The 23,075-nt window shown below is 50.0% G+C and overlaps 1 protein-coding gene across 10 annotated transcripts in view; it reads right to left on the bottom strand.

Annotated features, from left to right (window-relative positions):
- The window catches only part of fbrsl1 (fibrosin-like 1), a 267,754-nt gene that overhangs the window by 19,024 nt on the left and 225,655 nt on the right, over positions 1-23,075 (bottom strand). For all 10 annotated transcript variants that reach the window (XM_030358557.1, XM_030358554.1, XM_030358556.1 and 7 more), the window contains 2 exons: positions 19,138-19,186; positions 688-1,198 (listed from right to left, as the gene is read on the bottom strand). In XM_030358557.1, coding sequence (XP_030214417.1) covers positions 688-1,198; positions 19,138-19,186 — 560 coding nt within the window. The remainder of the gene's footprint in view (positions 1-687; positions 1,199-19,137; positions 19,187-23,075) is intronic.

The raw sequence follows: 23,075 nt of genomic DNA, 5'->3' as shown, positions 1-23,075 counted from the left end.
GCGAAGAGGGAGAGCCAACTCTGCCACACTTGTTAATTGGTTATTTAGCAAAACTTCCACCCTAATTGGTTTTCATTAGGGCTACATCATGAGATTAATTGAGTTTTTAATGTTGCTAAATGAGCAACTAATGCAGCATCAATTCAGCAGGCAGGAATCCCTTCTATAGAGTTTCTAAAGCAGTCATTAACGTCCTGTTTTAAAACCCTGATTAGTGAGCAGTAGTTAAGCTAAACAAAAGCTGTTTCAAATGATGACTTAGTACAATCAGCCCCTGCCTGGTGGCGTTGGAAGAAAAGGGGATTTCCTTAAATCAGACTGATGATCAGCCTGCCGGCTGCTCCATATATTTACCTCTTTTGAGTAAATGCACTCAATCTCTTCTATATTAATAAGCAATGAGTTGTGCATACAAATTATCCTAATACAGGATCTTACAACCTTGATATTCACATTTGACCTATTCACGATTTGCATTATCTGGAGGACTGTGTGTCACCCCTTAAGACGCTACACAGCGGTATGTTTGGATGTTTAGCTCATCGTGATTGACCTGTATTGCCCCTTCTGTGTTGGACCAAACAATCGCGATGTGGAGTTGTACCATTAACTCCATCCATGCTAAGTGTACTCGACAGGTGGAGTGGGACGCACGGACGTATCGACGGAGCGCAGCCGGCCGCCTACCTGATGTCCTGAAGGCTGGTGTACTGCAGAGGGTGGTGCAACGGGTGGTGGTGTCCGAGGAGGCGCCGGTCGTGGTGCTGCGAGGGCGGGAGCAGGCGGGAGTCCGGGTGGGCGTGAGAAGGGTGAGGGTGAGAGTGCGGGTGAGGCAGGGCGTGGCCGTGGGGCGGAGCCCTCAACAGCGGCGGGGTGGAAGGGACCGACGGGGGTCGCAGCAGCTGCTGTAGCGGCGGCGGCTGCGGCTGCTGCTGCTGCTGCGGCTGCAGCTCCTTCTTCTTGACGCTGAGCGGCGGCGGCGGCGAGGGGAGCCGGGCCCGGGGGGGCTCTGGAGGAGGGGGCGCGGCGGCGGCGGCGGGCGCAGGGGAGCCCGTAGGCGCGGAGGCCGGGGTGGGGCTGGGCGCCGGCGGGGAGAAGGGCACCTGGCCGATGCTTTGCTCCTGGCTGCGTTGGAGCCCCGAGACCTTGGCCGAGCTGCAGGTCTTTTTGGGCTCCGGAATCTCATTCGCTGGCACACCTGAACAAACACAAACGACAGAGGGGAAGAACGCTGTGAGAAGGGGAAGGGGCGGTACAGTCGAGCGTTAAGGGGGTAGGGACTCCCAGTTGGAAGGTTGTGGGATCAAGCCCTAATATCAGTGGTGTATCTACAAGCGTTCCTAAGCAAAATGCCTTAAGCTGTACCTGCTCATTCATTAATCATGCATGTATGTATGTATGTATGTATGTATGTATGTATGTATGTATGTATGTATGTATGTATGTATGTATGTATGTATGTATGTATGTATGTATGTATGTATGTATGTACGTACGTACGTACGTACGTACGTACGTACGTATGTATGTACGTATGTATGTATGCATTATGTTGATTATGTTTAAAAACAAAAGTCTGTCACTTTGGAAAAAAGTGGTAAGCTGTGATTACGAACACTTCCTGGATGAAATGAGAGGAAATGAGCGAAGCACCAGCAGAGTGGAGGCTACGTCTCCAGGATAGTGGCAGCATTGTTTCCACGGGTCCCCTGACCCAAGGCTCCTCTCTCCATTCTCTAGGTTGTGTTTAATCAGGTCATTTTCATGCTCCGCTATAATCAGATGATCCAATTTCTGCCGGCGATCCAGTCAGTATGAATAAATCACAGCTAATTAAAGTTAAATGTCGACCCCTTATTCCGGGCCTTTGCTGAGCACGCAATCTGGCATGAAATAATTATCTTTCCATTGTGTTCCGAAGACGGATCACAGCCCCTTTTTTGTTTCACCGCCTCCCCTGCCACAATAGTTATCTTAGCTATCTAGACACAGAATGACCCATCCCTCCATCACACGGAGGACGTATCAGCCTGCCCGTCCGCTCCAGCCCCGTCCCAGTGCCCTCACACACCCTCACACACACACACACACACACACACCCAGACTCCCAGGGCATTAAGTTAGGAAGGAACTTTTGACAACTTTAAGCGATACATTCCAGCGGTGCTTCTTGAACACTGTCAAAAGCTGGCGGCGGCAAAACAAAATCCACTTAAGCGCTGCGGAAGCTGTGCCGCATGCAAAAGACTATCTCGCAGGGGGAGGAAGTTCACTGCCGGAGCGAGTGGGTTAGACGAGAGGAGTGAGAGAGACGGGAGAGAGCGAGAGAGAGGGATAAAGAGGGAGAACGCCAGAGACGCGGGGGCTCTCGGAGCGGTTTTAATCTAGCGCGGCGGGTGTAGTAAGACTTAACAGTCAATTCGGATGACTGTAACTCGTGCCTCAATTAAAAAAGCTCCCACAGGGCGCCCTCGACAGCAGTAGAGAGCGTGAAGAGCCCTGGAGCCCCCATCACAACAGAGGGAGCGCGACATGCTGCCGCTTAATGGAATATCCAGCGCCTATTAAAAGGCCTGCTTCCACTTTGAAGGATGCGAGCACCCTTTTTATGAAAAAAAAAAAGGAAAGGGGACACTATAAAAGGCAGAGTTTTGAATTTATTTTAAATTCGATGAATTCTATGCTCACGTGTTGGCAGTGGTGCAGGCAGGAGGTGTTTGGGTTTTTACATAGAAATCATGGTGCCTTGAAGAGAGAGAGAGAGAAAGAGAGAGAGAGAGAGAGAGAGAGAGAGAGAGAGAGAGAGAGAGAGAGAGAGAGAGAGAGAGAGAGAGAGAGAGAGAGGGATAGAGAGACAGAGAGACTGAGAGACTGAGAGAGGGAGAGGGAGAGAGAGAGAGAGAGAGAGAGAGAGAGAGAGAGAGAGAGAGAGAGAGAGAGAGAGAGAGAGAGAGAGAGAGAGAGAGAGAGAGAGAGAGAGAGAGAGAGAGAGAGAGAGAGAGAGAGAGAGAGCGACGGACAGAGAGAGAGGGGCCAGCCTCCACAATCGAAATGTCGCCCTCGGCAAGATGTTGCTGTGGCAACCTGTCCTCCCAGACACAATATGGGAGGATGCAGCGATGCTGTGGGAGGCCGTGCTGCCGCCACTAGGAGATAGAGAGGGGCTTCCTATACTAATGCTGGGAGCCAGGGAGCGGCGAGCAGCGTCCCGTCTTAATGATGATTCTAATGGGCTGTAATGGAGGGAGGAGGGATCTGCTCAGGCCAGACTATCCCTCATTAAAAATCCCCCTACCCGGGCCAGACACATGCACACACACACACACTGCCACATAAGCACAGACTGCCGTATCACACGTACACACGAATATACACACTAGTATACCGTGCACACTGGTAGACCGTACATGAATATTCGGCCCCACACAAGCACACACACACACACACAGACACAGACACAGACACAGACACACACACACACACACACACACACACACACACACACACACACACACACACACACACACACACACACACACACACACACCAGGGAAGCAGAATTAAGGCGAGAAAGCTTTCAATTCATGTGGTGACCAGATTCATTGAGCAAAATATAAGATTACATTAGCTCAGTGGCTCCTTTCACAACACAACAATGTTACACGCTTAATGTTGTGCTCTGGTGTGCGGTTTTCAATTAAATATGACCGGAGGGGGAATTCAGTTTTGTAACCATGGTAACAGGCTGTCAAGATCGGTAAAACCCTTGAAAAAAAGTGCAACTTGTATATCATGAATGAACTGGTCTGAGGTACTTTTTTTTTTTTAGAGTTTATGCAAACACATGACATTAATGAGCGGATAAGGGAAGTAAGGCAGCGATGAGCACTGTGGACATGGGGTTTCGAACCTGAAATACACACATATATTTGTTTGAGGAGAAGATGCTGCGTGGGTCAGCGTCCCCCAAGCGCCCATGAGCACCCTTGCTATTTGAATGTTATTAGAGTGGTGTGGCAGTCTGGTGCAGTGCTGTACACGGGGCGGCGGAAAAACTATAAAAAATAAAGGAAAATAAGAAAAAAACGAAACAAAAACAAACCTGGAAGAATTTAATTCAATAAAATGGAATGAACAACAAAGCAAAAGCGCCAGTGGCTGAAGAATACACTATGGTGGCCCCTAATTTGCTTCCTCATTTAAATATTCTCCGGCCTTTACGGGCACCCATTTTGAGAGTAAACAAACTTGCAAGGATGACAAGATGTCAGGAATGTCGTAGGGCTCCGTGCAGCAACAGGTAACGCTTCCCTCGATGCAAAAAATAACCTCACAGCTGTCAACCTGTGCCCCCCCCACCCCCCAACACCACCACCACCAACAAACTGTCAAAGTTGCCATTGTTGCATTATTTTTCCTTTCCTTTTTGTTTCATTTTACCCCTCTCCTCCTCAATCCACTCCTCCGCCACCATCCGAGCGACGGACTGTCAAACGAGACAAATACCTCACCGACGTTCACACTCAATTCAAAGCAGCTTCTCGGTGGATCGCTGCCCTGCAGGGACCCAAAGCAGATGGTGGGAGAGTGAGTCAGGCAGGTTGGAGGCAAGCCCGGCTTGTGGGGGAGCTGGGGGAGAGTGGAGGGCAACACGGAGACAGGGACGTTCCCCAGGGGGGGAGGCAGGGAACGGGTGGGGGGGGGTGTTGGCAGGCCTGCTCACCAGATGACATCTCATCACAGTATTGATCTTTTTATAGTTGTTCCTGTGGCCCGTGCTTACTCAGGGGATTCGGAGCCCTCCCTGGGAGCACTTGCCGTGTGCGGTATCATCCCGGGTCGGGTGGCGGCTGCCGGCGCAGCAGGGAGGGGGGGGGGGCTGATGGGGGGGTTAAGGGGACCGGGATGTCTTTGCCATGACTGATACGACCAGCGGGGACTGGGGATGTCGCTTGGTGTCGCTGCACAGCTGTTCTGATCCCCGTTCTCCTTCAGGCCTGACCCTCCATTGTGTCCCAGTGGAACATCTGGCCAGCTGGCAGCGACGGCAGGCCTCTTCGGGTCTCTAAGCAGCCAGATGGTCGGGCTGGGGATGGATTTGAAGCGCCTGGCCCTTGGATTGCTGTCATTAACCAGGGGGATAAGGTGGCAGCTTACTATAGCTATTAAGTAGCACTAAAATATGGCCCGGGGGTTAACTAGAGTTCTCTGTTTACACCGGGAGGCAGACCGTGGAAAGCAAGTACAAATAAAGTCAAGTGCAATCATGTATGATGGAATTACAAGCTCCCAAACTGTTGAGATAAAGGGATTCATTCACAAAAACATTGGCTCACCTCTTAACTCAAAATGTCTTAGCTTTGATAGAATCACTGAAAAAAAGTTCTCTTTCAAACAGGGCTTTTCTCACTTTTTTTTTCCCTGTGCAACCTCATTTGGCCCACCTGCGCATGAACTTGGCTGACACCCGAATGAGACACCCTGCTCCGGAGACTCTGCTCATTCTGCCTCCTACACAGAATCATCAACAGAACTGTGCTGCGAATGTAAATGCCGGCACAGTGTTGATGAATTACCTGGGCCTCCGCAGAGGCCGGCGGCAGTGTATACAACGGACAGGGAAATAGAAACGGTATGCAAATAGGCTTTTCAGATCAGATACGAGGAGATGCAAATTCTGAATGCGACAAGGGAGGGTTGAGGCTGTGTGGTCTGCGGGACGGGAGAGGAATGCAAGGCCGCCGGGTGGACTCATTTTCCAGGCAAATTTGGTGGTTGGCTCGCTTCATTGTTTTGCAAAAGCGTAAACATTCAAAGTGCTGATAAGACCAGGACAAGTAAAATGGATAGATATTTAAAATAAGCAGCAGGTCTCCCTGAAAGACGTTGCAGGATGCAGAATCAGGGTGTGGTAAACGTGCCCTTCCTCGATCTCTCGTCTCTCTCTGGCTTTGGTTGGCAGGATATGAAAGAAAAAAACATATTCTTTGACGTTGAGCTTGAACCAACAGTCCGGATTTGAAACCTATCCTAGGCAGGCGATCGAGACAAGAGCCAGGTTTTGTCTCAAGGGCGGCTTGTGGTTGTGGGAGATGGTTGTACCAGATACTAGCAGATGGCAGGAAACCTCACTCTTGGCAATCCACACTTCACTGCTGTGAGGTATTCAACGTTCACTGGCGGGGGGGCGGGGGTGGGGGGGCGGCAGGGGGGTATTTTGAATGTGGAGAACAGAAGGAGCTGGTCGGCAGCGAATCGCCTTTCTAGTAATAAAAAATACTGAGAAAAACAAATCTATTCCTACTGCCTTGGGCACCTTCTCCAAGATGGTGGTCATAGAGGCCATGGAGTGGAACTTTTTCCAGATCAATCCGGGATGTTAATGGGGGAAGGAATGGAGCGAGGGAGCGTTGGCCAAGCTAGCGAGACCGCGGGGACAGCTGCCATCTTTCAATTAGTCCTCTTTTTTCTTCTCCTCTGCTCTGCGGCTAACAAAGGGAAGGGATGGTAGGCAGAAGGGATATGTGTTAAGCTCTCACACATTTACAGTCAAAGCCCAGGCATACACCGAGAAGACCTGATGTTCATTTCAAAGAGCTGGCAGCCGAGGGCAGCTGTGGGGAGGTGGGATTAATGCTGTGTTTTTCCTCCCGATATCAGCCTCCAAAATATCAAAGGCCAGCCATATGGTGCAGGATACATACGCCGTCTTTGTGTTTCGGAACATTGGTCGCAGCAGCGAGGTGCAAGTCAATGCTTATTATTAAAATTGGCTGATACACTATTATGATTATATAAAAAATAAGCTTTTGTATGTTGTGTACACATTGTGCACAATGATCTCTTGGCTCTTCTCAGACGGTAAGACTCCACACTTAGGAATCGTCTTCCTGTTTCGGGTCACTATCCCCGACCCCGCGGGCAATGCTTTGTTAAGACGGCTCATTGGCTTCGGGCAAGCAATCACTCTCCAGCCAGCGGGTCACTGAAGGTCAGTGCTGCTGGGCTTTCCTGAATGAAACAGAAGACCATCTCGGAGCTCTCCACAGAAACGCTCAAGTCTAACGTCTCCTCCGACGTGGCCCACCCTGTCAGCCGGGAATGTGACCCCTTTTCACCGTCGTTGACCCCGGACCATCCCCCCGGGGACCCCGGTCTTCACCCCGCGGAGTCACCCCTGGAACCAGCGCCACCCAACCGAAAGACAGGAGTGTAAAAGTGTGTGAGATGAGAGAGGAGTAGGGGGGGTAGGAAGAAAAAAAAGGGGGCTGAGGAGGAAGCCAATCCGGCGGCGGTTGTTTTGGCAGGGCCGTGTGCAGCGTCCTTATCATTTCATTAATTAGCGCTACACGTCGGCGAGGCCGACCGCGGCACCGTGGCGGCAGCTGTCCTGATTGATTACGGCGGCCGACATGGCGCTGCAATTATCGCGGCGGCTCGAGACAACGCCTGCCACTTCTAATAAAGGACTTAACTCCCACCTCTCGTCACGCCCGCCGCGGAGAGCAGGAGGAGCGCTGGTGGGCTGGCTCACCGGGGGCCCCCTCTGTACCTCCAGTGACTCCCTTTCAGAGTCCCTCACCGCAGGGGGCCACGGGAGTAGCCCGGTGTGGGCTGTGCTTCTTAAGCAGCCAGTCAGCTTCACTTAGGCTCGCCGGAGCGCCGTAACAACCTGAACAATGCTGTTCGGGTTTCTCCACAGGAAAGCATCCTCTATTAGGGCCACCAGCTGCTTTTCACGATTCACGGCGAGAGTGGAGAGGAAGAGAGGAATGAACGAGAGGTACAAGAGAAAGAGAGGCAAAGAAAATAATACAGCAGAAGTACAGTGATGGGCTTGGAATCCTGGCTTAAATGCAGTACTCAGAAAAAGGCAAAACAAAAGGTGGAATTTCGAGTATGAGCCTGCTTAAAAAAGCCCACATGTGGCTAAGTAGCAACACTATTATCTTTCAGGGCCTAGGTGATTACTTCTCAATGCTACGGGGATGGACGGGTGAAAATCCTTCAACGTATGCTAAGTGGCATGACGGTGGAGCTGAAACCGTAAGCGTGCTTTACTCATACGCCTCCGCTCCTCCTCATCTCCGTTTTCACCCCTTCGAGCAACAATCGGTGGCTGACAGCCACTAAGCGTTTTTCCAGGCCCCTCCGTTCACTGTTTTGACGAACGCAGTCACAGCCATTCAACACCATGAAAAGAGCAGGACAAACATCTCCCCCCCGCATCATATCAGCTTTCCTCTGGCGCCCGGCCGGCCCACAGCACTCCGTGGCTTTGGGTGTCACAAGCTGTAGCTTTGACTAAGATGTTTCTCCAGATACCCACCTGTTTTCATGCAAATACATCATAGCACACAGGCCCCCAGTAACTACCAGGTAATCTCAACTGACAAGCAAGAATGCTTCGGCTCCAACCTGTGCACCACGCAGGCTAGTGGGATTCAATAGGGATCACAGGGCCACAAAGAGAAACAAGCCTCTCTATCAGCAACGGCCTGAAGCAGTCAGGGATGGATCATTCATCAGCCCCCACAATTTAACGTCATGTTTACATATGGTGTTGCCCTGTTCTCACAGGCCCAAGCTCCTGCTGTTTGGTAAGCCGAGAGAAAAGCAAGGCAAAAAGCCTATCTAGCCTTAACTATGTTATGTCAATATACACAATACAACTTCTGCAGATGGGAAAATAATCCATTGTCAGGTATTTCATTATAGGGCGAGATAAACAAAATATAATACAGACCTAATCCAAAACGTAAGGGTTGGCCATCGATGCCAATAGACCTCTGTCCTTCATTTCAGATCACAGTAGAGATTTGTATACAAAGCCTCTGAGCGTAAGCAAGCTAATGTTAGCATACAGTGAAAGTCTGAAGGACACTTGAAAACCCAGGTTTCACGTGTTTATCCCAACTGTCCACTGCTCTGAAGGATCCCACTGCCGGGTATGGACACTGTGGAGCAATAAGCAGCTGGTTTATAGGCATACCCAGTGTTCAGATGAGACCAGCGCTAAGCTGCTCCATGGAGGCTGCTGGGTAATTAGGCCCGCAGATGGACACCCACCAGCTGCTTGTGACTGGGCCAGGGTCGCCATCTTTCGTCTGAACGAATGGCTCCAAGCCATCATGACTGCCTAGTCCTTAGCAGGCTATGTACCCATTTCCTGGGAGTGAGATAGTCATGTCTGGGGGGGAGTTTAGCAGAATGACAGCCCCAAGACATCGGAGTGTCTTCCAGTCCTGCAGTATTTCTATACTTTTTATTTTTTTCTCCCCTTTGGCATTGACTTGCTTGTCAAGAGTGAGGACATACTTAAGCAGCCCGATGTGCAGATGTTTGGAATAACTCTCATGCAGAGCTTAGCAAGACAAACACACAAAAGGCTTCTCGGTTTGTTTGGATTTTCCCCGCATGTCCGCCGTCACCACCCCCACCACCACCGCCACCACCACCGCCACCACCACCCCCACCACCAGCGCCACAACCACCACCCCACCATCAACACCACCACCAGCCAAGGGGAGAAGAGGATTGGGGGATTCAATGGGGGTATCGGGTTTGCAAACACACAAAGTCCTTCCTGGCTTCCAATCCATCATTCCTGATTACAGAGGTAGGTGATGTGTGTCCGCTGGGGGGGGGGGGGGGGGGGGGGGACCCACAGAGATACACATGAGAGGGTTGGAGGGAGGGGAGTAGGGATGGAAACTAAAGGAGAGAGGCTAAGGAAGTAAAGGATAGGAGCAAGGGAAGGGAGTAGGATAGAGGCTGGGGAGTGACTGAGAGGTGGAAGTTAATAAGGTGGACGATAGAGAGATGGAAGGTTAAGAGCAGTGTCAGGAAAACTAATGGCGACAATACTCAGGTCCTGACCTGGGGGGCTGATCAGCTGACACCACTGATCCAGCTCTGATCTGATCAGAGCGCAATAACACACACACACACACACACACACACACACACACACACACACACACACACACACACACGCACGCACGCACGCACACACACACACACTCACACAGGGGTTGGTTACGCAGTCAAGAAGCCACATACACAAATGATGCATCTCAAATCGATATTTCTTTCTAAAATAATTTGTCTACCTATTGTTGGTCCGATAGGTAAAAACTTTTACTCGTGATCAAACCAAATTGCTTGAGCAATAAAAGAAAATACTTTTAGGAAAAAGTGGAATTGCCAAAACAGCAATTTAGCTATCGCCTAATCCTTTAATCATCATTTGTTGCTTTGTTTTCCAGGTAGACAGATTTTCAATTTTCAAAGTACACAACAAAATCGCATGAGCCGGCAGAACAAATGAGAGGTTCTAGCAAATCCACCCCAACCACACCAACATTTTGATTCCACAAAATTATCCTGTCACTCCTCAACAGACAATACCAGGAATCTTCTGTAGGGCTATAATCACTCTGTTCTACGAGTGTTATATCTGAAAGGGAGTTTTCCGTCCCTCCTTGTCTAGGGGCTCAGGTGGTACCTATCACCTGGATTAGGGCTGATTCTATGCTAGGCCATCAAGATTAATGCTGTGCGCTGCAGCTGACGCAGATGCACTCTCCATCACCCCCACTGCTGAAAAACCCCAGTGAAAAACCCCAGGACACACACAAGCTTTACGAAGCGAAACACACTGCATGCAATTTATGCACAGACGCCCATGGATTATTCCATAGGTCACATGGTGTTGGGTGTCTCACTGTCCCTGTCTTCCAAAGCAAACAGCCATGAGATCCTCGGTTCTGCTGCTCCCTGACAGCGCAAAACCAACAGCCAGGGCGCTGGTAGCCCTTGCCGGGGCTAAATGGCACATTAATGTGAGAAGTCGTTAGAGGGGGAGACACACACCAGTGGCCAGTGCAGGGAATATGCAGGTAGGTAGCCAAAATCAACACTCAAACAGAGGACCCCCCCCCCCCCCCCCCCCCCCCCTCCGCACCACTGAAATCCGAAATGTGGGGCCCCAGAAGTGTCTCAAAGTATTACCGCTAGTCTCGCCACAAAACACAAGGCCAATTTACGTCTCTGTCGGCCAGATGGAGAGGAGGTCCAAAGGCTATTTCTTTCTTGGTGGCCGTGTTGGATTACTCTTTTGGCCATGATTTAAGTTCAAGGCTAATAGCTCAGGGTCTATCACCAAACTTTAAGCCTATTTGGCCCAATCCTGTGGTGTGAACCCAGACACACTGTCTATACAGGGCCACTAACAAAAGGTTTGCAAATATGACATTCAAAGATAACTTTGGCATCATTGTGTTGAATATTTAATGTTCTATCAATTTATCTATCAAACATTGTGTTACAACAGACGTGTGTAAGAAAAATGGAAATGGGCGAAATAATGATAAAAATCGGAGCACCAGCTGCATTCTATAAAAATGACTTAATTTAGCAGACAAGCTTGATTAGGGGTCTATGCTTCCTGAGATTGGCTTTTATCTTCCCAGAATCCTCTCTGGCGCTCTATCCTATACGCGTGGATGTCCTTGTCCTTGAGGGAATCAGAAGCACTTTACATCCGTCCTGTCTCTGGCAATGCGTTTCCCATCTTCATAATCCTGTGTGAACTGCTTCCCAAAACGTCAAATCCATTACAAGCGTGTTTGTAATATCCATCTAGGCTGACGACTGTCCCCCTGCCAGCGATTAGACATCATCCAACCGGCGTGTTTGGCCACAATTGCTAACCATCTGCCTTTGTCAACGAACATTACGCCGTCATCTGCAAACAACATTGGTTGTGAACTGCTCAAAACGGAGGCTCTAGCGGGGGAGGAAAGAGATTCTTATGACAAATGGGGGGGGGGGGGGGGGGACAGAGATGGAGCAGCAGTGGTGATGGGGAGGAGAAACAAAGGCTCTTCGTGGCAAAATTTGTGAAGCCAGGAATAAAGGACAAAAATCCGAAACGGCCCGGCCATTGTGGGCGTCACACAGTCACATTAAAAGCCTGACAGCGCCGATAAGATGCAGCTCATACGCTCTTTCAGATAAACAATGCTAATGCCTTCCACACAGAGTTTGTGTGTGTGTGTGTGTGTGTGTGTGTGCGTGTGTGCGTGTGTGCGCGTGCGTGCGTGTGTGTGTGTGTGTGTGTGTGTGGAGGAGGAAGAAGAGGAGTAACTATGAAAGAAATGGGAGCTAGTGCCTTCTCCAGAGTCATTCCTTTATATGTTGCAACCAAAAAAAAACTAAAGGGGCAGGGTGGACGGTGAACGGTGGGGTACCCACAAGTCAGCTTGTCAAGCCAGAGGGACATCAGCTTATCTCCAGAGAAGCCCTCTCCCTGTCAGGGAGGGACCCTCTGATCTCCTACGCTCATCGGAGAGGCATGAGCTCTCTGCCAAGGCCTAAGCCCTGGGGTTTAGTGAATCAGTTAGTGAGCCAGGCCCCAGGAAGGCGCCTGCCTAGCGAGCGCTTGGGTTCAGCACAGTCGTTCCTTTGCAGGGATTCTAGTGGCCTAAAGATACGTTAGGATGTACTGAACCACTGCTTTCTTTTCGGAGCTGTGCCATAATGGCTTCGGTGCAAGAAGACCTCATCTATTTCGCTTGTTCTTCCCTTGATGACTGAGAACGAATGGAGTGGGTGACAGGTTAGACACCCTCAGTAGTCCTTAAGCTCGGCTGGGCGGTCAATTGCTCAGTCGGCTGATATGTAAGGATGTGTCATCTCTCGGTCATACCAACAGAAAACAAGCACTTTTATTTCTGTTCCTGATTTGTTGCGCTGGAGTGTTGATAACAGAAAAGAGAGGGGTGAAAGGTGATTGGAATGACATGCTTGGACAGGCCAGGGGTGTGCTGGAAATGCATCTGGCAATCCCATAGCAAAAAAACAGCTCAGGTGTGGTATATAATAGGTACAGGTTAATCGCAGATTTTTTCACTTTTATCCCCCTTAATATCTTTGGTGGGCACTTTGGGGGGAAATTGCTTTGACTACTTAATGCATTTTCTACTTGGAGGTGGGAGCAAAGCCAGCAACACAGCAAGACCTTTGTACAGAGTCGGGGGCTTTCTAATGGATCTAAGAGCGTGTCTAAAGACCCCAGAGTGCGCGCTAAGGGACAGTGGGACATATCAACAGCGTAAGAGGCATGTTAATTGCATTGTACATAGAGAAACCAATTTCTAATCGTGTCATTTTTGGTCCTCAGAAAAAAGCCATCTAGGACCAGCACAGCCCGACAACACTTTCTACATTGGAATAGAAGAGCAAACGTATTCCCTCACCCCTCTATTGAGGGATTGTGGAATGCAGTTTTGTCTGTTTGAAGGACCTTTCCTACCCCATGAATACCTCATGACAATTTAATCATAATTTTAAATGCCATAAATATTTAAGAAGAATTCAAATAATTTATGGAAAGCTGCAATGTAACATACATAGCGTTCTGTATTTTATTCCCCCTTTATCTCATCTTTCACAGCACAAGGTAAAACGATGGGCAGCTGAAGTGCATGCTGGGATTTTCTGTAATTGCTTTCGTTGTCCCTGAAGCCCGCTTCCTGCCTTAAATCAAAAAGGCAATCTCTGCCTGTAATGGCTCAATTAATAATTAAACACGTCTTTTTCTGCTGCCTTCCACCTGTGTATTTTCATCACTCAAACCTGTGTGGCTGTCCATACAGCATTAGTACTACCAATAAAATAAACATTTATTACCAGCCACTTCCATCCACAGCAAATCACCCAGCTCATATGGCAGTGCTAGGACACTGCACAATATTAAGCACCCCTCCTGGAAAAATAATAACGCACTTTAAAGTAGTTACTTTATCAGTGAGCTAAAGCTGCTAAGAAACTACACCCTCTTGCTCACCACATAAAAATGAGATGAAATAACTAATTTGTATGTTGAATTGAATTTCATCCAAATGTGAAAACTTGTTAGCGAACGGAGAGCAGTGTGGCAACACGACGCCCTACATCCAGAAGTGTTGCCTCAGAGCTCATAGAAACCATACCGAACACAGTGCGACTGTCCCATGTTTGCCTGGACAGCCAACGCCCCACAGAAACCTCTGCAATAAGCACTCTGTCAACACAGCCCCATCGGCCCCCTGACTGCAAAGGGAAAGAGTCTCCCCAGTGAGAAGGCTGTGCCCTGTCAAACAAATCACAGAGGGGCGCAGAGTCGAGCTGTACCAGGCTTAGATTCCTCAGCGTTGACGGTTTGCGTTTAATTCCACCGCCAGCTAATCTGGCAGGCCTGGAGCCAGAGCAACCCCCCCCCCCCCCCCCCAACCTCCTGTCCTTCCCACCAGCCAGCTACCCTCGCTCTCCCTCCACCTACAATCCGGTCTGACTCGACCCGTTATATCACCGGCATACAAAAAAAAAAGGCTGATTAGCTGGTCAGAAGGTCAACCTCCATTCATTATTTAATGGGCGAGGGGCCACAAACAGTGAGGGCCGGCACGGCCAGGGGTGAGCGATACATCACCGTGACCTGGCCAGAGGAGGGCCCCGCCTGCTGAATACAAACATGCACCCTGCTCCACCCCGCCTGCCCCTCCCTCCTTACCGGCTGCCCTTAATTCCCCTCCCTGCCCCTGACCTTGCCAATCTCTCTTCCACTTCCTCCATGCCTACTCCATAATGCAGTGAGATTGCGGCTGGGTTTTTTCCGTACGATTGCTGCAGCTTGCAGGGGCTAGTGCCACGGTGCAGCAACGGCAGACCCACAGGGCACTCGGAGAAGTGCCTGCAGCGGTAGAGGAGGAGGACTAGGAAGCTGATGAAGAGGGGGAAGAGAGGAGGTGGTAGAGGAGGAAGAGGAGGAAGAGGAGGAGGCCCATAGCTCTTCTTCATTGACATGCGGCAAAGAGCGGCAGAACAAAGCCCCCCTCGGCAGCAGCCCTTGAGAGGAGGGGGGTCTGCAGACAGGGGCTGTTGATTAGCGGTCGGTCGCGGTGGGACCCTGAACTGTGGAGCACATAATGAGAGCTTAGGGAGCAGGGCCAGAGCACAGCGGGGCGTGGATGGAGGCCGGGGCCAGCCGGGGGGAGAGAATAAAAGGGGGAGGGCGAGGGGGGAGGAGCGGGCGGAGAAACTGGGTTTTACTTCACAGTCTGTGAGGGATTGATTTTGGACAATAGCAAAGATGGATCTACGAGCGTAAGACTCCATAAAAAAGGCCATAATATGGGCTTCCTGAAATCCACTGGTAACCATGTTTGTATGTAAACACTAGGAGGATCAAGTCTAAATCCACTGCCAAGCTAAATGGTTTATGCATCTTTTTTTCGGTTTGTTTGCCTCCACGTCAATTAGGGGGAATTGGTCCGACATCCCTGACAGCGGCCCGAGATTGGCCCTGTGTGGGTTTTCTATTCACATTCAAACGCAATAGCAGTAACCCTTTCATCCCAGAGAGAGGGAGAGGGAGAGAGAGAGGGGGAGAGAGGGAGGGAGAGAGAGAGAGAGAGAGAGAGAGAGAGAGAGAGAGAGAGAGAGAGAGAGAGAGCGATAGAGAGACAGAGAGAGAATGAGAGAGAGACTGAGAGAGAGACTGAGAGAAAGACAGTTTAACATGGAGTCAGTGTTTTCTTTCCCTCCCCGTCTGCACACTCTCTCCTTCCTTTGTTGCGCCGGTCTAATCCTGTATGTGTGGGCCGGTAAGTTTAATGGAAACAATTTATTAAGTCCGGCTTAAAATGCCATCTGCAGCTAAGCCCTGCAAAGCCGCTAAGCTCCCGGTTTCGCCCCAGAGCGCGCTGTGTTCACGCTTACTGTAATGCGCTGTTTAAAATGAGCACAACGGGTCAAAATTAATCGGGATTACAAGGGCACAAATCCACTTCAGAAATGGGTTTTCCACCAATCTTTCTCTGGCTACCCAAGATGCCCTGGGTCCTCTCGCTGGACTGCAAACTATGATCCGCTGGTGGGGGTTGGCCTGGTGGCATGTCTACACTGGACAAACACTGGCCAGATGAAATGGTCTTCAGTAACATAAAGTACTTGATTTGCCAAAAAAGGATTTGGATCTGGATTGGCGATGGTGCTGAAGCATATTGCGTAACAAAAAATGCATACAGAAGTCCATGCTGTTTGAAGGGGAAAAAGTAGAATTCAAAGGTAATGCTAGGCAGTACTGCAGCATGTGAGGCATACAAAATACCATCACTCCTTGAGTTTACTCAAGTGCCGGCACAGCAATTCTGGATCTCACTCCTGCCTCAGCATGCTGGATGAACTACCGTCGTCTCCTATAGGCGCTAACAACACTAGCGAGGTGCATGTCTGTATTCACAGTGTGTGTGCGTGTGTTTATCTAGGCCAGGAAGCTGGACAGTTAAATCTCTGCTCCCCACGTCAACTCTGTGAACTGAAACTCGATCTAATTCAATAAGTAAAAAAAACCACCCCAAAAAATAAACACAACAAACTCTGACAAGAGTGCGAGTGCTGTTGCTGTGTTTCTCCAGCACGCCTTCCTCCAGGAAATCAATAATTTGCAGGAGGTTTCGAGACAGGAAGTAAATAGAAAAACTCGCTCTAAACAGGCAGGTATCGCTTGGCCTGTTTTTTCTTCCCAGAGACCTTCCAACCTGATAACCCCCCAGCCGAGGGAGGGGTGCCGGGTTATCGTCTGCCAGCTGTTAGCCGACAACATCCAAGCACTTCAGATCCGTTCTATTCCTGTGTAGCTCTTAACAGGCTGTCAACACACCAGCGGCGAAGTCGAAGGCAGAGCAGCAACCAGAAGACAGCGGGAGGAGAAGCGCTCGGCACAGTTGCCGGGTGGTTTTTCTAGCACTGTGTGTATAATCACAGCGGTGTGGCGTCGGTGATTAGAGCGTTTGCTCTCTCCTCTCCGCCATTAGCCCCAAACCGTTTCATTAACGGTGGCAGACAACAGGACGACGGTGGTGCAATCTGGAGTCAAACCCCCTTTTGCGCCATGCAGTGTGAGCACGCACATACCGCAGCGGCGGCGCGCCGACAGAGCAGGAGGACCAGAGCTCATAATGACAGGAAGCGTGTTCCGGAGACAGGGAAGAATATTACAGAGACGAGGAGCCAGACGATCTCACAGAGCTTTGTTTCACGTTTTGACATTTGCTGTTCCATCGCATCTAACTAGACTAGTGTTATGAGTCTCTTCGCTCCTCTGTGTGTGTGTGTGTGTGTGTGTCTGTGTGTGTGTGTGAGAGATCAGAGAGAAGACAGTTTTTTTTTTCAGTTTATCCCAGAGGACAGTGAGAGATGCATAAAGCACATGCAGTCCCTGAGGGACTGCTATGAATCACACACAAACACACACACACACACACACACACACACACACACACACACACACACACACACACACACACACACACACACACACACACACACACACACACACACGCGAAGAGATTCATTTCAATAGTCTAGTTGAGAGCAGAGAAGAACGATGTTAACCAATGGAAGACAAGGCCAATTATACATTCTCATCATCTCATCGTTACCTCCTCATCACATCACCACATCGTCAACTCATGCAAGCTTCGAGGGTGAGGATCACTTACCTGGCCCTTACCTCACACTACTACTAGTTCGGTACCTTTGTAGGTACCGCTTCTACATCCTAACTCACATGCAAACGACACGCACGTGCACACATACACACAAAAACACCCTATTCCCCCGATTTAGGGTGGCTGATGGGATTGGCTGCGGATGTAATTCCAAGCTTCTAATCCTTACTGGCCCCAGTGCAGGCCCTGACATTAGGGGCCAATCTAATTAGAGGAAAACCGACATGAACACCTCCGCAGACAGAGGCTCGGTTGAATAGGAAAAGAAATCAAATCAATACAGTCTGATGAATATTATTGAGGTCATTCGGCCACATGAACAATGGACATTTGGTCAACATTGACAACATTTATTTTCATTATTATACCAGTGAAGGGAGAACGTGTATGCTTTTACTGTTTATGCTGTCCCTTGTTTAATGGTATGTTCCAACACTGTTGGTACGCCTTGGGCTTCAACGGCAAATGTGGTCATACTCAGCAACCTTGAGGTTGAATTTTGCCCTTTAAGAGGGATATATTCCATGGACGCAGAAAACATTAAAGGGAAACCGACCACTCGGCTGTTTTCTAATATAGGAGAGTAACAGCGCTTTCTGCAAAAGCGCTGTTATTGATGTCTTTGGTGTGGGACTTGCATTGGTCCAGCATAGGATTCTTTTTTTCTTCAATCAATTCATTTTTCTCTCACTGTGTTCGATGACTCGCTCCAAATGTTGCCGTGGGCGGATGAGGCAAGCGCAAAGCATGCATGCATACATAAACAGACTCACACACACACACACACACACACAAATACATTATATACAACACATTTTGTGCATGTGAATTAACACACACCTACACACCTTCTCTCTCAAACACACACAAATACATCCCAACTGATTTTGTGCATGTGAATATACACACACCTACAAACCTTTTCTTGGTCACACACACACACACACACAAGTACATCCAAACACACACACACACACACACACACACACACACACACACACACAAGTACATCCAAACACATTTTATGCATAAACACACCTACACACCGTCTCTCACCACACACACACACACACACACACACACACACACACACACACACACACACACACAGTATAATTCTGAGTCTCTCTCCCTTTGGCCTGGCGTCCATCGCAGACCGGGCCTGCTGTCAGGAAGCTTGTTTTTGCCCGAGGGGAAGTTCTCCGTTTGTGGGAGCATGTGGCAGAGAAGCTTCAAATCCCCTCTAATGAGCCAATATGCAGGAGGGTTAAGCCCTCCGTGGGGTCGTCCAACAACACAGAACACACAACGCACAAAAAACCCACTCCTACCACTACACACTCAAAGAGAGAATGTATGCATCTGTAGTCGCCAGACTCCGTTTATGCCCGCTGTCATTTAAATGTGAATGGAAGTCGGAGGATTAGAGGCTAGGAAGATTTGGATTTGGTCCACTGAGCCCGGTTCTCTGTTGTGTTTAATAATGAGGAGGAGGAGGAGGACGAGGAGGAGGTGGAGGACGAAGAGAGGGAGGAAGACAAGGATGAATAAAGAGGGGCGGTGCACACCAAGCTCTTACCTTTTGGTGTGGTGGGGGTGAAGAGCTTTTCCGATCCTACATCCGAAACCTGCAAGAAGGGGAACAAGAACCACAAGGGGAGGACACATTAAGATGGAGGCCTCCGGGGAGTGTGTAGGCGGACGCTGGCTTTGCAATCCTCAGAGTTCCTTCAAGTGCATCAGCATTGATAATCTTTATCAAAAAGCAAAAGGCATTTTTCAAAAGCATTTGGGTATTTCTGTCAAGGTCTCTCTGCTGACCCGGAGGACGGGGGGACCATCACTGGAAGGCCGTGTGCCTCAGCGAGGGGCGCTCCCTGTGAACCTAGCAGTCCCTGAGCGAGTCCCTGCCCCCACCGTGACATTAGGGGGCACTGTTGTACCACCTGAAGGCTCTCACTCAGCACGGCACCAGACAGAGGAAGTCGCTAAGGTAGCTCCACGGAATCCACGCACAAAGATCCTCTACACACACACACACACACACACACCTATATGGGCACACACACCACCATCTTGGGAGTCTTGCACAACAACCCACACATGTATATGTTGTGTATACACACGTACACTCGCACCCATGCAGTGTAAATGTGGGAATGGACCTTCACCGATACAGACAGAATATGACTGTGACTGTGACTGTGAATCTTGGATTTTATCATTGTGTGTCTGGTATGCAAATAGTGAGGCAAATAGGGAGACGAATAGTGCTCATGAAATGAAATGTCGCATTTCCACTCTTTCTGCATGAGCAGCACCTTACATGCAACCCATGTAAGATGCAGTCCCGGTTCAAATCCAGGTCTTACGACTGCGACCAATCACAAGGGGCCGAAATACTGACCAGGGTGAGCTGCATTTTACCAGGAAGTGTGAGTGAAGTGTTCTGCGGAAGGATCTGGAGTGTTTTGCGATAGCGGAGGGGAGACTAAACAAGTGAATGTTTTATTTAAGTACTCAACCTAAGTAGAGAACCCGGCAGGGCCTTGTACAATCAAAACACATACCTTTATTTTCCCCTGTTTGTGTGTTGTGGTGCGGTGTGTGTACGGGGGGGGGGAAGGGGGGATCTGAAAACAGGTAGCCTTCGGCTAGCCGCGAGAACATCCAACGCGCTGATTACAAGGCAAGTAAACCCAGACACAACCTGGCTTTGTGCGGCGTGCTGGAACAACAACAATCGCTGAGCGGTAAGCCTGGGCCTTAATGTAAACCAGGAGCTCCCCTGCCCCCCCCCCCCCCCCCTGAGCCTTTCCCCCTGAGCCTTTAATGTCAGTCTATACAGTCCCTCTGTGTAAACCAAAGCATTCCCCTCCCTTGCATTAGTGCCTTCCCAATGGGGTCCGCAGACTCCTGAAACGCTGTGAGAGTCGAGCACATGCTTCACCCAAAAGGCCCGGGTGTCTTTAGCTGCCACGCTAGTTATTTCTTAATTTCTCTTCGGCGTGCACACAAGCCACTAAGGAAACATATGTAAAGACTGAACAGTGAATCAGAGCAAACGCAGGAGACAGACAGAGAGAGACGAAGGAGAGGGAGAGAGAGAGCAGGAGAGAAGGCAAATGACTGCGACGAGAGAAAGCAAATGATTTTCGTAAACACAGATGGCCATCCTTGGCATCCCGTTCGTTCCTCTCAAGTGTTTGGAGGACGTGCTCTTCTCTCCGAGACCGGCGCAATCTCCTCGCCGCATGCCACCGTGTGCTACTTCTTCATCGGGAAGGGGGGGGGGGGGGGGGGGGGGGGGAATGTCGTCGTTGTTGGAACGTTGCTCTTTGCTGACGGTTGCTGTGGGATACTCAGTGTCTGTCTTTTCTTTTTGGATTCCTTCACCGACTTAATGCTTTCACCCAGGTTACGAGGGAGAGTCGAAGTTAGTCTTCACTGTTAGGATATCTTGCTTCCAAGCCAAATGGTTCTGGGTTCGAACCCCAACATCAGCCATCAAGTTGTAGGCGTCCTTGAGCAAGACGCCTTGACCTCTACCTGCTCATTAATATTTTGCCCCTTAAGAACAAATCACTGTACATTGCTGTGGATACGAGCGTCTGTTAAATGACTATCACGAAAAAAATATATAGCTATGACAAACGGCTGGGCAAAGAGACGAGAGAAGGGAGGGTGAGATCAGTTCACGGTGGATGTGTGTGCGTTCAACCCTTCCTTTTCCAGTCTCCCAGAACCAGGGGCGGCGGCCTTACACGCACAAGCCCCCCTTTGTACGTTCTGGACGTCATTTAACGCCCCCAGCGCGGCACTTCCAACGCTGTGGCGGGCCAACCTCCTGCGTGTTGAACCACCGCCACGTCGGGCCCCATGCGAGGAGAGAAATACGGGGGCCCTGGGATGAAACGAGGCTTGTCAAATGGACACGGGAGCCGGAGCAGGGGCAGCGGCGCTGCTGCCGGAGAGGAACCCAGGGTCACCGAAGTTAAACAGAAGAAAACACACACGCAGGAGGAAAAAAAGACTCCCCAAAGGGCTGGGGAGGGAGAGGGGCTGTCAGACGCCGCCATCCGTACGCCATATAAATGTTAGAGCTCGGTTACCCAGAGAGCAGGAGACATAACATCTCACTGAGAAAGAAGAACGGGAGCACCCGGCCGCCCGTTTATGAAGCGCTTGGATGGCTGTGATGTATTTATCTCTGAGGCGGCCCGGCCAGACAGCCCTTTTATTTTTTTGTGTGCGGCGGGGTTGTTTCACATCCAAAAACGCAAGGACACGGACACAAACCAATATTTAGGTTTAATGGGTCTGTTTTGCACCTGCCAAGTCTGTGTGACTCAGTCGTATAATTCCACAATTACAAGGCAGGCTCACAAAAGCCCGTCTTAAAAAAGGCACGTTAAAAACAGGGCAAGGATTTGGCAAGCTGGTCGTTTATCTAGGACTCGTTTGAGGGTTTATGCGCCGGTCAAGTGGACATTTTTGAACAGGGGTGTAGGGTCGGACGGCGGGGCCGCCTGCCGTTGGGGTGGGCAGAGGTCGCATGTAACACATTCTTCACACTCTCTTTGTGGAGGGAACCCCCAAAAAAACCCCGACAGCTGGGTCAGGGTGTATGTGCGTTGTGCTTGTGTGCGCTGGTGGATGGAGAAAGACACACTGACAGACAGAAAGAAAAACAGAGGAGCAAAAAGGCCAGGTTTTCCAAAGGAAACAGGGGGGGGAATTTAACCATACAAAAAACAACAACGAAAAAACCCAAAGGTAGGGGAAATTCAAGCCACATTGCCTGGAAGCCAGAAAGCCCTTGGAGCGAGCCCCAGGAAGCGTGACCTTTACAAGGGCTCTGTCTGCTATTTGAGCCTGGGGCTTCTGGGGGCCCTGGCGTCCTCTCTGGAGGGCCGTCGGCGGGGGCCTCTGCTTTCCTTCCCCATTCTATTCATTAGCCATGCTTTATGATTCAGCTTCCTCCCAGCCACACAAGGCCTCCCCCAGGAGAGAACCAGGCTGCTGGGGGGGGGGGGGGGGGATGGAGGGAAGGAAGAAATAAAAGAACAGAAAAGGAAAGGAGGCGAGGGGAGGTCACAGGGCCCTGGCGGAGGCAGCTGTGAAATCCTTCTGCTTCCTCCGCCGCCACAGTGGAATACTGGGAAGAAGAGAGGGAGCAAGTGAGAGGAAGAAGGCCTGAGAGAGAGAGAGGGATAACTCGTGAGAGAGAGAAAGAAAGAGAAAGAGCTCGAGCGGGGCACAAAGAGAAAGCGGTGATGGAGAGATGTGGTGGGGCAGTAAAACCCACCACAGAGTGCTAACTCCCACAAGAGCATGATCGTAATTCCCAGATTTAGGGAATGCCAAATTACAAATTACACTGCTGTTTGTTCTAGAAAGTCCAACCCCAACTTCCCTCGGCACCAGTGACTTATTAGTCGCATAAATCTCAAAATAATGGCTGTGCTGCAGAGAGAGAGAGTGAGCGAGAGAGAGACATGGAGGGAGAGAGAGAGA

This window comes from Gadus morhua, chromosome 6 (genome assembly GCF_902167405.1).
Source record: "Gadus morhua chromosome 6, gadMor3.0, whole genome shotgun sequence".
NCBI lineage: Eukaryota > Metazoa > Chordata > Actinopteri > Gadiformes > Gadidae > Gadus > Gadus morhua.
Note: the sequence above shows the minus strand (reverse complement) of the source record. Positions and strands in the feature narration are given on the sequence as shown.